Raw genomic sequence first — 17908 nt, forward strand, 5'->3', positions numbered from 1 at the left:
TTTATATTTATAATGACATATTCCTTGTTTTTAGAATCGTATGTGGAGGAAAAATCGCTCTAAACATCCAGACAGCGACTGCATTGGAGTTGACCTTAACAGAAATTTTGATGCAGGGTGGTGCGGTATGACTAAGCTTCTCCCCTACCTTGTGTAACAGCACATGCACTCTACTCACTGGATAACATAAAATACCATGCTGCCTCAATAACAACAAAAATGAAACATTTTTAAAGCGCTTTTCTCCTGTAGGACCCAAAGTGCATAAGCTTGACTTAGATCAGTACATAGTGGTGCGCACAGGGGGAAATGTTATGTGGTCATAAATGCCAGACTTAACAGGTGGCTTTTCCACTTCGATTTAAACATGTCCAGGGTTGGAGCTGTCTTTATTATGTTTGGCAAAGCATTCCACATGGTAGGGGCAGCATGACAGAAAGCTCTGGCTTCAAAGGCTTTTAGTTGAACTCTGGGGGAGGTCAAGTTATTGTATTGTTTTGATCTGAAGTTGTGGGAGGTGTGACGCAGTTGCAACAAATCCTTCAGGTATCTGGGGCCTAGTTCATGTAGGTATTTGAATGTTAGTGTAATGATCTGCTCTGTTGTCTGCACAGGCAGACAGCTTTTTGACCATTTGTTAGGTCTGAGTGCTGCAGGTCCCTGGAAAAGAGACCTGTCTCCACTCTGCAAGCTGCAGAGTTGCTGTTCTGGTGAGGAATTTGCATCCACTTGTCATGCAAATTGCTTAGATGCTTCCTCTGATGGCTTGCAGTATAAATACCATTTCCTCCCAGAATTCTTTGCTGGTCATGATGGTTTGTTCCTGCTAACTTACCTGGAGCCTAAGCCCTTTGCTTACTGTTTGCTGAGTAGTTCCTTGGGAGTGCCCTAGCATTCCTGTTAGCATAGTCAGGTTGTTTGTTACCTGTATTGCTTTGTACTGTCTATCTGTTGCGATTGTCTTGTCGCCAGCGGCGGTCGACAGGAGATCGTTCTGTCTGTTGGGATCGCATTCGCCCTAGCGGTAGAGGCGGTGGTTCCTTCTGTACTCTGTCTGGGAGTGTAGCCAGAGCAGCGGTTGCTACTGGTTGCTCCATCTGTCTGTCTGTCTGGAACGAACGCTTGCTGTCGTCTCGGTGAGGTAACCGTTTAGCAAGCGTTCGCGTTCTCTTTTGTTTTCGCGCTTCTTTGGTTAGTCAGGGTTGGTACGCTTTGTTGCTATTGCGCTTCTCGTGTGGCGACCGTGCCGCGCACGCGCTTTGTCGCTATTGCGCTTAACGTGTGGTGACCGCGTGTAGTTAGTCCTGTCTGCTCATGTGTGTTGGATTACTGTTTGTTATCAGTTCTGTCTTTATTCTGTTCCTTTGCTCTGTATTACTCAGTCTGGTGTCGCTATTAGCAATTGCCATTCTTGCGATTGCGTTCCCACTTGGTTTTCGGGTGGCGACTAGATTGGTGGACACACATACATTCTGTCTGTGTGCTCTCTCTCTCTCCAAGGGCTATCTTGCCCTATATTTATTCACCTCTTACAATTCCCATTTGGCATCTGTGGCAGTGCAGAGGGTTTATTCCTCTGCACTCCACAGCTCCATCTGCCGGTGGGAATTTCCCTCTACAGGTGCATAGCACCATATCTGGGTTCTGTTGATTTATACGCTTGTGGAGGATTTCCGCAGTGTCAGCGCACATCTTGTGCGCTGACCACAGAAATAATTCCCCAATCGTTACAGTTAGCATTCCAATTTTGAAAATGATTCTCCATTTTATGGGTAGCCAGTGTAGTGAACAAAGGATTGGTGTTATGTCGCAATGCCAGAGTTGGCTTGTTAACAGGCTTGCGGCAGCATTCTGTACTAGTTGCAGGCGGTGTAGGTCTTTACTTAGAAGGTCTGCGTAGAGGGCATAGCAATAGCTCAGCCGTGATGTGATGAAGGCGTGAACTAGGGTTGGAAGATCGTCTGAAGGAATGAGGTGCTTATTTTTTTGTAATACGCCTTAGTTGAAAGAAGGAATGTTTCACCACAGCTGAGATTTGATTCCGGAAGTTTAATTCCCCATCAATCAATAAACCTAAGCTGTGCAAAGTGTTGGAGCTAGTAAGGTCTGAGTTCCCTAACCTCAGTGGTGTTGACTGTGTATGGAGCGGCTTTGCTGTTAGGCGCTGGCCTCCGATCACAAGAACCTCAGTTTTGTAAACATTTAGTTTAAGCCAGTTTTTGTTCATCAACTCCTGAAGCTCAGCTAAGCATTATAGCTCCAAGTGTATGTAAAGATAACTAGACTACCCCTGCTTCCCAACCAATGCATAAGGCAAACACAGAATAGCTGAGGTTAAAAATACTGAAATCCTGTTTTCTGTTCTCAAGTTAACCTGTTGTGCTCACAAAACTTGTATGTGTGAGTGTCCTGAGCCCTCTCCATTGCTGCTGCATCTCTTATTGTTCTCCAAAGTTATTGTTGTATTTTTCTTGATTAGCTTAATACGTAAAATAGGTAAATAAATGTAAAGGCCTTGTCACAGGTTGTGGAGAATCTTATTCATTTACAACTATTGCTGGTGTTATAGACTAGTGATGATTTATTTATGCACAAGTCATTTGTAGGGGAAAAAAACATTTTAGTTATGCAGAAAAACAGTGTAATTGGATCTTTAACAAGTGAGTTATAGTTTATCACATAACTTCACCTATGCAGCATGAAATTGGGCCAAATTGACAGCATACCAACACGTTACACATGGGTGACTGAAACAAGGCAGACAGTACTGCCACAGGTAACACACACTGTTCATAAATTAATAAGCCTGCAGGAATTAACCCACTAATTATTTGTTCTATGTTCAGTGTCTCTTAGGATAACTGCCTACACTATAAATGCTTGTTTCACCTTCCAGGACCAGGAGCTTCCACTAATCCTTGCAAGGACACATACTGTGGGCGTTTTCCAGAGTCAGAACCTGAAGTGGCTGCAGTGGCTGGTTTCATCAGACAGCACCAAGAAGACATCAAAGGCTATATAACAATTCACTCTTACTCCCAGATGGTGCTGTTTCCATACTCCTACAAGAAAGAGAAAGCTAAAGACCATGAAGAGCTGGTAGGGGATTTTTACATTGCGGATTTCCTGTTGTGGTATGTAGGCTTACCTAAGGGTTGAAAGTGCTAGTTTAATTGAAGAAAATAAAACCTGAGACAAAATTGCTCTTTAGTGCTATGAGGTGGGATTTTTTAGGTTAAAGGGGAACTATGGTGAAAATTAGGCTAGTGGGATAACCCTGGTGGCATGTACATAATATTAGGAGCATCAGATACTAAGTATGTCTGCTTGAGAGGTTTTAGACAGCATATGTAGTGATCCTGCCTGTCGTCCCCTTCTGCTGAATAAGGCTTCAGCTCATTGTAATTGCTGATTGCTCCTCTCATGTCTCTCAGCTGAAGAAATTGGAATTCAAGCTGGTCAGCGAGTGCTGTGGAAGATTGTAGATAAATAAAGAAGCAAGATAAATGGCTTGGCTCCTTCTGCGTCCAGTGCTATGATCTTCACCAGCACTCCCTGAGCAGTGTACAAATTCCATACAGCATAAATCAGTTGTAACAGCACTGAGAGGGGGGAGTAGGTCACATAGCTTGAGAAAATGATGGGCAGTATCTCTGCATATGCTGTCAAAAAACCCTTTCAAGCCCATATTTAAACACTTCAGCCTACAGTGTTGAAAATCGTATGCATCCGAGCAACATTCACCTCCCATTCATTCGCCAATAACTTTATTGCTACTTATCACTATTAATTGGTCTATATGTTGTTTTTTTCCGCAACTAATTAGGCTTTGTTTGGGTAGTACATTTTGCTAAGAATTATTTTTTTTCTAAATCCATTTTAACAGGAAGATTAAGAAAGAAATGAAAAAAAAATAATTATTTCTCAGTTTTGTCCATTATAGTTTAAAATTAATACATGCTACCGTAATTAAAACTCATGTATTTTATTTTCCCATTTGTCCCGGTTATTACACCGTTTAAATTATGTCCCTATCACAATTTATGGCGCCGATATTTTATTTAGAAATAAAGGTGCATTTTTTCAATTTGTGTCCATCACTATTTACAAGCTTATAATTAAAAAAATAATATAATAAGATACTCTCTTGACATGTATATTTAAAAAGTTCAGACCCTTAGGTAACTATTTATGGTTTTTTTTTATTGTAATTTTTTTTTTTTATTAAAAAATGTATTTGGGTAATTTTTGGTGTGGGAGGGAAACAGATAATTTTAAATGTAAAATGATGTAATGTAATGTAAAAAACGTATGTGGGTGTAGTTTACTATTTGGCCACAAGATGGCCACAGTCAAAAAAGTCCTGGAGCATATGATTACGCTACCAGGAACTACAAGGAGGCTGTGAATGTTTTTTTTTTTTTGCAGAAATACCGCAGTCTCTGATTAGAGAGCGTCGGTTTTTCTGCGGGGGACTTAGATTTGTGAATGGGAATTATATTCCCATTCACTGATCAGGGGGGTAACGGCGCACCTCAGGCAGCGGCACAGTCTTTCTGGATGGATATATCCATCCAGATAGACTTAAGAGGTTAAAAAAAAAAAAAAGCTTAGTAACTGAAGCTCCTAATATTAGGTACTTGCTACCAGGTTACCCTAATAGTCTAATTTTCGCTTTAGTGCCTCTTTATGTTGCTTCAGGAATAGCTAGAATGAGAATTATCTCCTTTATGAGCACATTTGAAATACATTTTCCTCCATTTGCTCATTCCACAAATTTCAATAACATCAGTTTTCTAGCACACAGCATCATTTCCAGTTTACCAGCCAGAGTGCAGAATATTTGCTGTCTTTGTTTCATGGGGCTGGCATCTTGGCTTTTGGAAATTACCTTACCTGGAGGGTTGACGTTCCTTAGTGATATCTGACTTCTGCTGTAGACACATTGGGCTTGATTCACAAAGCAGTGCTAAGTCTTAGCATGCTTGTGAAAAGCCCTACAACACGTGTAAACTACGTTTACACGTGTAAAGTAACAGATCACGCAATCTAGTGTGCCCTGAAAACGTCGCATGGTGTGACTTTAACGTCGCACCCTTCTTGCGGTAACAGCTTCACGTGAAATGTATCCATCAGTGCCCTGTAAACGTCGCACCGGTTGCGACGAAAACGGCGCATAGGATGCGCCCAATGCGACGTTTAGGGCGCATTCTATTCGACGTTTTCGTCCTTTACAGGGCACTGATGGATACATTTCACGTGAAGCTGTTACCGCGTGAAGGGTGCGACTTTAAAGTCGCACTGCGCAACGTTTTCAGGGCACACTAGATCGCGTGATCTGTGGTCGTGCTAACTGGTTAGCACCCTATGCAATATCAAGTTTAGGATAGGCACACCTTGCCGTGTATGGTTGGGTGCTCAGTCTCGATGCAGAAGCATTCTGCAGTCTGCACTTTATCTGATGAAGGGGACCCTCCGCGGCCCCAAAACAATTGTCATGCTGTGCATCAGGGCCAGATTTGTACTTTCCAGTGCCCTAGGCCTGCTGTCATCTACCGCCCCCTCCCCCCCCCCCGCCACCACCACTACCAAAAAACATTCTGACCAACACTGACTATCGATCATTGGTTTGAATGGGCTCATTTCAGTTGTGCTGCTCTGCCTCCCATTCAGCCAAGAATGCTCTGTCTGCTCAATAATTCCTGCAATTTGTGCTCCTGCCCGAATGTGCAAAGCAGCCAATAGTGTTCTGGGAATGCATACTTGAGAAATGACGCTGATATACAGTGGAGGAAATAATTATTTGACCCCTCACTGATTTTGTAAGTTTGTCCAATGACAAAGAAATGAAAAGTCTCAGAACAGTATCATTTCAATGGTAGGTTTATTTTAACAGTGGCAGATAGCACATCAAAAAGGAAAATCGAAAAAATAACCTTAAATAAAAGATAACAACTGATTTGCATTTCATTGAGTGAAATAAGTTTTTGAACCCTCTAACAATAAAAGACTTAATACTTAGTGGAAAAACCCTTGTTTGCAAGCACAGAGGTCAAACGTTTCTTGTAATTGATGACCAAGTTTGCACACATTTTTAGGAGGAATGTTGGTCCACTCCTCTTTGCAGATCATCTCTAAATCCCTAAGGTTTCGAGGCTGTCTCTGTGCAACTCTGAGCTTGAGCTCCCTCCATAGGTTTTCTATTGGATTAAGGTCCGGAGACTGACTAGGCCACTCCATGACCTTAATGTGCTTCTTCTTGAGCCACTCCTTTGTTGCCTTTGCTGTATGTTTTGGGTCATTGTCGTGCTGGAACACCCATCCACGACCCATTTTCAGTTTCCTGGCAGAGGGAAGGAGGTTGTCGTTCAGGATTTCACGATACATGGCTCCGTCCATTTTCCCGTTAATGCGATTAAGTTGTCCTGTGCCCTTAGCAGAAAAACACCCCCAAAGCAAAATGTTTCCACCCGCATGCTTGACGGTGGGGACGGTGTTTTGGGGATCATAGGCAGCATTTTTCTTCCTCCAAACACAGCGAGTTGAGTTAATGCCAAAGAGCTCTATTTTGGTATCATCAGACCACAGCACCTTCTCCCAGTCACTCACAGAATCATTCAGGAGTTCATTGGCAAACTTCAGATGGGCCTGCACATGTGCCTTCTTGAGCAGGGGGACCTTGTAAGCCCTGCAGGATTTTAATCCATTGCGGTGTAATGTGTTTCCAATGGATTTCTTGGTGACTGTGGTCCCTGCTAATTTGAGGTCATTCACTAACTCCTCCCGTGTAGTTCTAGGATGCTTTTTCACCTTTCTCAGAACCATTGACACCCCACGAGGGGAGATCTTGTGTGGAGCCCCAGAGCGAGGTCGATTGATGGTCATTTTGTGCTCCTTCCATTTTCGAACAATCGCACCAACAGTTGTCACCTTCTCTCCCAGCTTCTTGCTAATGGTTTTGTAGCCCATTCCAGCCTTTTGCAGGTCTACAATTTTGTCTCTGACATCCTTGGACAGCTCTTTGGTCTTTCCCATGCTGGAGAGTTTGGAGTCTGCTTGATTGATTGATTCTGTGGACAGGTGTCTTTTATACAGGTGACTAGTTAAGAGAGGTGTCCTTAATGAGGGTGACTAATTGAGTAGAAGTGTCTAACCACTCTGTGGGAGCCAGAACTCTTAATGGTTGGTAGGGGTTCAAAAACTTATTTCACTCAATGAAATGCAAATCAGTTGCTATCTTTTATTTAAGGTTATTTTTTTCGATTTTCCTTTTGATGTGCTATCTGCCACTGTTAAAATAAACCTACCATTGAAATGAAACTGTTCTGAGACTTTTCATTTCTTTGTCATTGGTCAAACTTACAAAATCAGTGAGGGGTCAAATAATTATTTCCTCCACTGTATGTACTTGTCAAGAATGCATAACACTATACTGGCGTTGGTTGCTGTGCACATCTGGGCAGGAGCAGAAAACTTGCGCAAGTCGCAAGTGGCCAGAGCATGCGCTTCTTCTTTGTCCTCTGTGCGACTGGCTGCAGTCAGCGCCACAAACAGGTGACAGGGAGCGTGAGTGGCCAGAGCATGCGCTGCTTCTTTGTCCTCTGTGAGACTGGCTGCAGTCAGAGCCACAAACAGGTGACAGGGAGCATGAGTGGCCAGAGCATGCGCTGCTTCTTTGTCCTCTGTGAGACTGGCTGCAGTCAGAGCAACAAACAGGTGACAGGGAGCATGAGTGGCCAGAGCATGCGCTGCTTCTTTGTCCTCTGTGCGACTGGCTGCAGTCAGAGCCACAAACAGGTGACAGGGAGCGTGAGTGGCCAGAGCATGCGCTGCTTCTTTGTCCTCTGTGCGACTGGCTGCAGTCATAGCCACAAACAGGTGACAGGGAGCGTGAGTGGCCAGAGCATGCGCTGCTTCTTTGTCCTCTGTGCGACTGGCTGCAGTCAGCGCCACAAACAGGTGACAGGGAGCGTGAGTGGCCAGAGCATGCGCTGCTTCTTTGTCCTCTGTGAGACTGGCTGCAGTCATAGCCACAAACAGGTGACAGGGAGCGTGAGTGGCCAGAGCATGCGCTGCTTCTTTGTCCTCTGTGAGACTGGCTGCAGTCAGAGCAACAAACAGGTGACAGGACAGCTCAATGGAGAGAAACAGAGAACAGGTAAGTAGCAAACATCCTGTCAATACCCACTTTGGATGTTTGGTTGTAATTAGAGCGGACCTGAACTCAGAACTTCCTCTCTGCTTCAAAAGATACAAAATAACATAATAACCTTTAAAAAAAACATTTCTTTGTTACAGCTGATACAAATCCTGCAATAAATCGGCAGTGTCTACTTCCTGCTTTCATGGAAGCAGACATATTGTTAACATCCTGTGCTTTCAAATTAGCTTAGATGTTGTGGCAGTCAGGGGACACAGGAGAGATCAAATTACAACGTCAGATTAGACACAGATGAGGGGGAATTACACAGGCTCTCTAAAAAAAAATACAAGGTAGATTTTTCTATGTTTTCCTTCTGTCCTGTGCAAGAGTTCAGCTCCACTTTAAAGCATCTGAATGATATTTATTTATATTTGAAAAATCTATGTATCTCTTTTGAATGCTGAATGTACATATGGTGGTGTGCTCTAACATATTGACAGTATACAGGAACAAAGTCTTAAGAAGGCTTATTCACAGAAAGATTACTTTTTTTCTTTTAAGCCAATAAATGGTATCATTCTCATTCAAAACTCTCTGCTTTCGCTGTGGCTAAAATGGTAGAATGCTTTACTGCTACAGGAAAGGAGAAGGATGCCAAACTATACAGACTAGCATAGAGGTAGTAACAGCTCAGGTGACAGTGACAGTTTAGCAATGAAAGTAAAGCAAACAGCATTTTTATTCCTCTCATAGATGGTAGGAACAGAAAATGAGTCAGGAAAGAGTTAACTGAGACCACTGCTGGCTAGTAAGAAAAAAAACCCCTAAAGCCATAAATTTAAGTAGACTAGAGATAAGAAAGTGTAATTTACAGCTGCTGGGGTCAGTGTTACAACTGAGAAAGTGAAGAAATTAGCAGGGTTCACTGATGTCTTTGAATGCCTGCATTAAAACTCAGCGGAACTTAGTTCTATCTGCTTTGTAATGTAAATCCCTGGTATTTCTCACATCAACTTGTATGATCATGATAAGAGGAATTGATCATCAGATGAGGTGACAGCAGATGTTGATTGAGAGAGAGAGACTTGCTGGAATTGGGGAACTCTGGAATTCAGCTATTAGTGCAGAGCAGGGCGCTGGCTGGCTGCGCTGCGGGACCAGAAGAGGTGATTAATTTTGACATATGACCTCTTCTCTCTCCAAGTCATGCCGCCCTTCTTATCTTATCTGATTTTATCGCCCTAGGCCGTGGCCTTTGTGGCCTTTCCAGAAATCCGGCCCTGCTGTGCATACAATAAAAATTGCTTGGAACATTGACATTGGTGTGCCAGTCGAACCTGAACTGCTGGTTAGCACCCTAGTTAGCACTCCCAAACCCTCTAGGCGTGCTAACTAGGTTAGCACCAGTTAGTGAATCGAGCCCATTGGGTATTACCGGAGGAATTATGAACATTTTTTAGCTGTTATTCAAGTGTGGCTTACAAAGTTGGGGAAGATGTTTGCCCTACAAAGATCCTGGCTGACAGAGTTGTTCTAAAGTCCAGTATTTCAAAATATGTAGTCTGTCCTTCCACTTTTAAGTACTTTGGAACAAATTGCTCAAACAGTCAATCTCCATAAAGGAATCAGTGGTGTAGCAATAGGGGGTGCAGAGGTATCGACAGCACAGGGACCCTTGGACTAGAGGGGCCCACTAGTAGTGTACATTTTCAGATCAATCCCATCAATCTGATTGGATTGGTTAGGAGATTTTTGTCCATTAGTAGTCCCAAGGGATCATTTCCATTAGTTCACACGAATGAATCGTTCATAAACGATCGTTCAGCAAATTGTACTATTAATGGCCACCTTAATAGTCATTTATTACATTTCATGGACTAAAGGTTTATAAATTTGATCAGGGGTGCACAAAACATGGTATAAAATTGTAAGAATTCACTGTCACGATTGTGGAACTTTCCCCGTGATCAGCGCACAACGCGTGCGCTGACACGGCGGAGATCCTACACAAGCGTATAATTTGCAGGAACCCAGCAAAAGGTGCTACGCACCTGTAGAGGGAAATTCCTGTCGGCAGATGGCGCTGGGGAGTGCAGAGGAACCAATCCTCTGTACCTCCACAAGTGCCAGACAGGAATTGTACGAAGCGCAGAATGCAATCGCAAGAGAGGCGATAGTGAATGAGATTGAGCAAAAGGGATAGGTTGTATGTGTGTGCGCCAATCCAGTCGCCACTCCGCGACCGCGCACACACAACAGCAGATACGAAATAGGAACGCGATCGCGAGAGGTGCGATCGCGAGACGTGACACAAGGCAGAACAGAATAGAATACAAGGGTAGCAAAGGCACAGCAAATACAATAAGGAGATACGGAAAACAACAACCGCTAGCTAACCGCGAACACCGCACTCATTCGCAACAGTGCAAGCGGTTATGCGCGATCTCCACGTGATAAGCACAATAGAGACAAGCACGCCTAACTAACCATAAACAGACAAACATGAAACAGGGGACGCGAGCGCTTGCTTAACGGTTACCTCACCGAGCCTGTAGCAAGCGCAGCGGACAAGACAGACACACGAAAAACAAGAACTAGGCAGGAAGGATCCACCGCTCTTCCGCCAGAGCAAGTGTGATCCAAGCAGGAACATAGATCAGAAAGATCCACAGCCGCTAACGCTAGCGGCTAGTGCGATCTCAGCAAGACAGAACGATTCGCTATCAACCGCCCTTGGTGACAGCGCAATCGCGACCGACAAGACAGAACAGAAGGATCCCCAGCGCTCGCACAAAGTAGCTAGCGCGATCCCAGGAAACAGAACAGAAGAATCCCCAGCGCTTGCACAAAGTAGCTAGCGCGATCCCAGGAAACAGAACAGAAGAGATAGCTGGACCAGCTATACTCCAAGAACATAGATCAGAACCATTTCCTGTCAACCACCATAGGGACAGGACAATGGCAAACAGGCAAGACAAGACAGAACAGGCAATACAGATAATACAACCTGACTGGGCTAGAAGGGGAGCCTAAAGCAACCCCCAGGAATTAACTATACTAGATAGCAATGGCTGACACTCCAGCAGTGTCCATCAGGAACTGAGCAAGGAAGGGAAATGACCAGCGAAGCATTCTGGGAAACATAAAGCTCTTATAGTGCCAGTCATCAAAGAAGGCAGGTAGGGGATTTGCATAACGAATGTATGCAAATTCCCCAGCAAGAGAACAGAACAGAAACTTGCAATGGAAAGACAGGTCTCTGTTCCAGAGACCTGCAGCCCACAGACTAGAGGAATGGACAAACAGCTGTCTGCCTGTGCAGCCAGCTGAGCGGATCATCACAGTACCCCCCCTTCTAGGGATGGATTCCAGACATCCCTCAAGACTGGTAACATCACAAAACTCTAACTGAAGACTCATGAAGGTCAGGACAGCCCGACAAGGCCCAATTCCAGAGTCAGTCCATCCGAAACCGACCTCATCAGAAGCAGAAGCCACCGAAACATGCCCATCAGCACTGCAAGTCTCAGCGCAACACCCATCAGGACTGTGGACACCAGAGAAGAAGCCATCGACACCCTCCAGACAATACCCACCACCTTCCAAGGAGCGTCCAAGAATACCAAACCTGCCGCAATACCTGTTCGAAGTGTCCCTTAAAACACCAAAGCCATTGCTGATCGCATTCAGGGCACCAAGCAAAACTTTTCCCGGAATCTCCCAGAACGCCTTGAAGCTCCGCAGAGATCCCAAGAAGCCAGAACGCTCACCAGGCTCACATGGAGAACCACCAAGAACCCCTATGGAACCTATGATCATTCCAGACTCAAAATTAGCAGGACACCCATCAAGATCAGGACTTTCAGGGACCACTTCTGGGCATGCAAGCAGGCAGGCTATATCAGAACATGTCTCCACAGAGGAAGCATCTGAGTACGCTGGTAACCGAGGCACACTTGGGCTTTTTGGGTCACAGAGCACATCGGGGTACACTAGTACAGGAGAAACCTCAGGACATGTCGGGGAACTGCCAACCTCAGAGTCCGACACGACAAGACCAATACCAGTACCGGGCAGAAAATCATCACGAGTAAAGATCACAGGTACTGGTCTTTCAAAAGAAGACTCGGATTCAAATTCAGAATTTTCTGTAACTGTAATATCATCATTGACTACACATGAATGAAGCTCCACAAGAGCTGCAAAAGTAGTCAGCAAGGCAGCAATGCCTATTGAAGTGGGCAACACCTCAGAAGGACCTGGGGGGCAGGAGACATCTCCCACAAGTTCTGCACCCCTTGGGAGGAACTCGGAGACCTTTAGATCATCGAACAAGACCTCAGGAACATCATTTTTCAAGTTGTCTAAGAAGGATTCTGTACTATCCATGTTACAGGGCAAAACTGGAACTTTATTTTGAGAACAGGGCAGATGTCCCAGGGAAGGTTCCACCATAAACTGAGACTGAATTTCATCATCATGAGTGGAACGTACAGGAATATTCACTGGACCACACACTGACTCCCTAACTTTAATCTCACTGCACCCAGAACTCTGCGTAGTAGTCAAACTAGCTTGCAATTCCAAAACTGCAGAAAGACAGGTAAAAATAGCAGCAATACCTAGAGGAGCCTCTAGGGGCAGGGCAGGAGATATTGTACAAGGCAATATTGACTCATCCAGAGTACTGGGTGGAGAGTCAATACTTTCTTCAGAATCAGACTCGCAAATGTCAATGCAAGTGGACATCATGCCTTCATTCATGGTACAGGGCAGGTTCAGAGAAAGCTTCTCTGGACAAGGCAAAGAAGCTTCAGCATCAGATTCACAAAACCGAAGCGCTGTCTCACTCTTAGATTCAGCTAACAAGGTCGAATCCGAGGAGTCAGAACGCAAAATTTGCGGATCCACGATCGCTTTAGGTTGCGAAACTGACGCTTCCATATCGCAAACCTCCGCGATCTGCGGAGCAGACTGCAAGGCATCTAGGACAGAAACACTGGAGCAACTGTCATCAGGCAACAGGCCTGCACAGGTGCGAACAGAATAAGACATAGATTCATTTGCAAAAGAAGTGGCGACAACAACAGGAGAAACTTTATTAGACACATCAATAATTTTCTTAAAGTTGCATAACTTAGGAATTTTCCCCATGGCAGGCTCACAAACGGACGATCTTAGAGATCCTGAGGGAAAAAATATCTGTCTTCCTTAGACACAGGACCACACAGACCTTTTGCAGCCATACGTGCGGTGGCGACATCAGACCGCACTGGTTCAACTTCCACACAAGCAACTGCTCTGAACGACTTGCACTCAGACTTCAAACACTCAGTTGCTTTGGGAAAGGGAATGCATTCAAAACTCACTTTCTTTAAATCCAGAGGATTGGAACAATCGTCCGCTGACAATGTGTTTTTAGCAGATTGAAGTGCATGTAGTTCATCCAAAATCATTCTCCACACGTCAAACAGCGGAGTCACAAAGTCAGAGATACATTCACCAGTCTTGATTAAAGTGCACGCAGACTCAATGCACGCATACAAAACTGCTTCGTTTTTAGAACGGTATTGATTGCAAAACGATCTCCAATCACATTCCAATTCATAGACCAGGAGCTCGATCTCCCATTTCTCAAACGGGGGCTCCCATGCACACTTAACAAAGGATGAACAATCATAGTGCGCACAGTCTACAGATGGAACTGGAGCAGGAACAGAACGGGAATCTTTTACCTCTTTATTGGGATCAATTAATTGGTGTGTGTGTAATTCATCCAAAATGATCTGCCACACATACATCACCAGATCCACAACACACTTGTCACATTCATCAGAATCAATCAAAAGGCACACAGAGTCAAGACAATCGTTCAGGACATCCGCGCTTTTTGCGATGTAAAAATCGCAAAAGGCTTTCCAATCCAAATCAAATTCCTCCACCAAGGCCCCGATTTCCCATGAGGCAAATGGCGGTTCGAACAACCCAGTATCTAAATAATCTCCATATGGGTGGGGATCAGGAACGAGTACAGATTTTTTGACTGCTTTAATATAGTGTGCGATCCTACCTATAGCAGGATCCACATAAGCTTTGGATTGGGGCAAAAAACCTGGAAACTGATCAGCAGATGCATTATAAACATCATTATCATCATGCATGGTTTTGCCCATTTCAGACTTGACAGAAATAACCTCTCTATCTGTGGTTGCCATGGGCAACGGATCTTTCCGCTGGGAAGCCTTCCTAGATCTTTTACGTTTAGACTTAGAGGCTTTGGATGGCTGCTTTATGGATGAAAGAGTAGATGGAACAGCTGATTGAGCTGCTGACAACAACTCATTAAGGGGGTATGGTAATTGAGGTAATCTCAGCCAATTGTGAATTAAAAAGGCCAAGAATTCCAGGGGTCTTTGACTCAGGGTGGTATGATCTAACACATCATAACCCCACATTGACATTTCGCCCCCAACAGAATGTAGACCATTTGGGGGGCCCAGGTAGACACTGGGGTGCATTGGAATTCAGGGTTCGCTAACAGTTTCGTACACTCAGACAAAAATTCGTCTGCTGATTCAGGTTCAAGTTTTTTAAATCTCTTAAAGGTACAAGAGCCATATTCGACAAAATCGTACAAATCGGAAATTCCGTCTACACTGGGGTTTTGGGTTAGGCTGGTCATTCTGTCACGATTGTGGAACTTTCCCCGTGATCAGCGCACAACGCGTGCGCTGACACGGCGGAGATCCTCCACAAGCGTATAATTTGCAGGAACCCAGCAAAAGGTGCTACGCACCTGTAGAGGGAAATTCCTGTCGGCAGATGGCGCTGGGGAGTGCAGAGGAACCAATCCTCTGTACCTCCACAAGTGCCAGACAGGAATTGTACGAAGCGCAGAATGCAATCGCAAGAGAGGCGATAGTGAATGAGATTGAGCAAAAGGGATAGGTTGTATGTGTGTGCGCCAATCCAGTCGCCACTCCGCGACCGCGCACACACAACAGCAGATACGAAATAGGAACGCGATCGCGAGAGGTGCGATCGCGAGACGTGACACAAGGCAGAACAGAATAGAATACAAGGGTAGCAAAGGCACAGCAAATACAATAAGGAGATACGGAAAACAACAACCGCTAGCTAACCGCGAACACCGCACTCATTCGCAACAGTGCAAGCGGTTATGCGCGATCTCCACGTGATAAGCACAATAGAGACAAGCACGCCTAACTAACCATAAACAGACAAACATGAAACAGGGGACGCGAGCGCTTGCTTAACGGTTACCTCACCGAGCCTGTAGCAAGCGCAGCGGACAAGACAGACACACGAAAAACAAGAACTAGGCAGGAAGGATCCACCGCTCTTCCGCCAGAGCAAGTGTGATCCAAGCAGGAACATAGATCAGAAAGATCCACAGCCGCTAACGCTAGCGGCTAGTGCGATCTCAGCAAGACAGAACGATTCGCTATCAACCGCCGTTGGTGACAGCGCAATCGCGACCGACAAGACAGAACAGAAGGATCCCCAGCGCTCGCACAAAGTAGCTAGCGCGATCCCAGGAAACAGAACAGAAGGATCCCCAGCGCTTGCACAAAGTAGCTAGCGCGATCCCAGGAAACAGAACAGAAGAGATAGCTGGACCAGCTATACTCCAAGAACATAGATCAGAACCATTTCCTGTCAACCACCATAGGGACAGGACAATGGCAAACAGGCAAGACAAGACAGAACAGGCAATACAGATAATACAACCTGACTGGGCTAGAAGGGGAGCCTAAAGCAACCCCCAGGAATTAACTATACTAGATAGCAATGGCTGACACTCCAGCAGTGTCCATCAGGAACTGAGCAAGGAAGGGAAATGACCAGCGAAGCATTCTGGGAAACATAAAGCTCTTATAGTGCCAGTCATCAAAGAAGGCAGGTAGGGGATTTGCATAACGAATGTATGCAAATTCCCCAGCAAGAGAACAGAACAGAAACTTGCAATGGAAAGACAGGTCTCTGTTCCAGAGACCTGCAGCCCACAGACTAGAGGAATGGACAAACAGCTGTCTGCCTGTGCAGCCAGCTGAGCGGATCATCACATTTACAGGGCAAGTTCAAATACGGTACTTGGTATTCGATCATTTACAGGAAACAATTTAACTTAGGCTGGGATCCCACTTTCTGCAAAAACTTACCCGTTGGATATGTTTTTTGCAGCTCAGAGCAATGCAGGAAGTGGATCGTTATAGTTAAAAATAGGATCCACTTTCACTTGTTAAAAAAAAAGAGTCCCAACCTGCTGTTTTTCCAGATGAGCAGATGCATTGCCTCTGGCCACCTATGGTGCAACGCATTCGCTTCCAGACACGCAAGTAATGTCAAAACGAAGCAGACAGTAAACTGGTCCACTCTGATCCGAATGGGGAGAAAAAAAATGGGAACCGAGCCTAATTGCAAAGTGATGATAAACTCTGAAATAAGAAACTAGGAAAAGGAGAGAGAGAGAGAGAGAGAGATGGGAGTGGGGTAGGGAAGAATATGGCCAGTAGTAGTTATTACGTTTGATACAGATTCAACATTAATGTATATGATGTATAAATGTCCTACTCTTAAGATTCCCATTAACAGTGTCGTTTTTAGTGAGTAATTGTATTTTTAAGTAGATTATTCAGATCGTATTGCATAAAAACAGAAGCTAATGGGCCCAATGGGCAGATGTCACACAATGTTTGGGAATGGCGCATGTAATTTTCCTGTACTTCACGTGCAGTCATCTGTGCTACAACATGTGCAGTAGGCAGTGACTGTGAAGAGGAAATGAGTGCGGGAGAATGGTGCCTGTAGCAAGTTTTTTCTCCCACATGCGGGAGCCGGCCCATTCATTAACTTGTCCTGTCACATCCATTGCAAATCTGTATGTGGGAGACCCATGTGATTCCCTCACGTGTGACTCCTGCCAAAGTAAAATATGACATGTACTCTTGATATAAAAGCATGCCATGTCAGTAAAATTATAAACTTTGAGTCAGGGAATGAAGACAGGGCAGTTTCTAGGCCATAGAGTGCCCAGGGCGAGGATGTATAAATTACACCCCCCCTCCCACCACTGACTTGGGCACAATATTGCGATGTGGTAGCCAGAGGTGCCCCCCAGTATTAGGTAGCCCCCAATATAGCTAGCCAGAGGTTGTCCTTGGTATTAGTTAGCCAGAGTTAGCCCCCACACCCTGTATAGGTGATCAGAGGAGCCCACGGTATAATTTATCCAGATGGAGCTCTCTCAACATAGGTGCCAGGGTTCGTGCGAACAGTTGGGGTTCTGTTGATTCCATCACTGGTATCAAGGCGTGGGTCCTAAGCGAGCACGGGTCTTCACCAGCACACCCTGCAAGGGATTATGGGCCGTCACCACTAGTGGGTGGCGGACTACTTTGCTGCCTGGTGCTCGCCGGATCACGACCCCCAGGACTACTGCGCCAGTGACGGGAAGAGCAGAGGGTACTTGATGGGATAGAGGAGGGCTCGAGCAGAGCAGACCCTGGAGCTATAGGACCAGGACAGGCTTGGCGGGCATGTAGGCCTTACCTATAGGGATCCCAGGAAGGACGCTGACAGGAGGAGTTCCCAGGAGGGGAACAGACTGGCGGGATAATTCCGGTGAAGGGAGCTGACCAGGAGGGCAGAGGACTAACAAGGGGAATCCCTGGGTAAGGAGCTGGCAGCAATGGAACCCAGGATGGTTCTGACTGACAGGGTAAGCACCGGAGGTACTGGCAG

General features: G+C 45.2%; 1 protein-coding gene across 1 annotated transcript in view; it reads left to right on the forward strand.

Annotated features, from left to right (window-relative positions):
• The window catches only part of CPB2 (carboxypeptidase B2), an 80291-nt gene that overhangs the window by 42417 nt on the left and 19966 nt on the right, over positions 1-17908 (forward strand). The window contains exons 9-10 of the mRNA XM_068267748.1: positions 35-125; positions 2897-3099. Of these exons, the coding sequence (XP_068123849.1) occupies positions 35-125; positions 2897-3099 (294 nt within the window). The remainder of the gene's footprint in view (positions 1-34; positions 126-2896; positions 3100-17908) is intronic.

Source organism: Hyperolius riggenbachi, chromosome 2, assembly GCF_040937935.1.
Source record: "Hyperolius riggenbachi isolate aHypRig1 chromosome 2, aHypRig1.pri, whole genome shotgun sequence".
NCBI lineage: Eukaryota > Metazoa > Chordata > Amphibia > Anura > Hyperoliidae > Hyperolius > Hyperolius riggenbachi.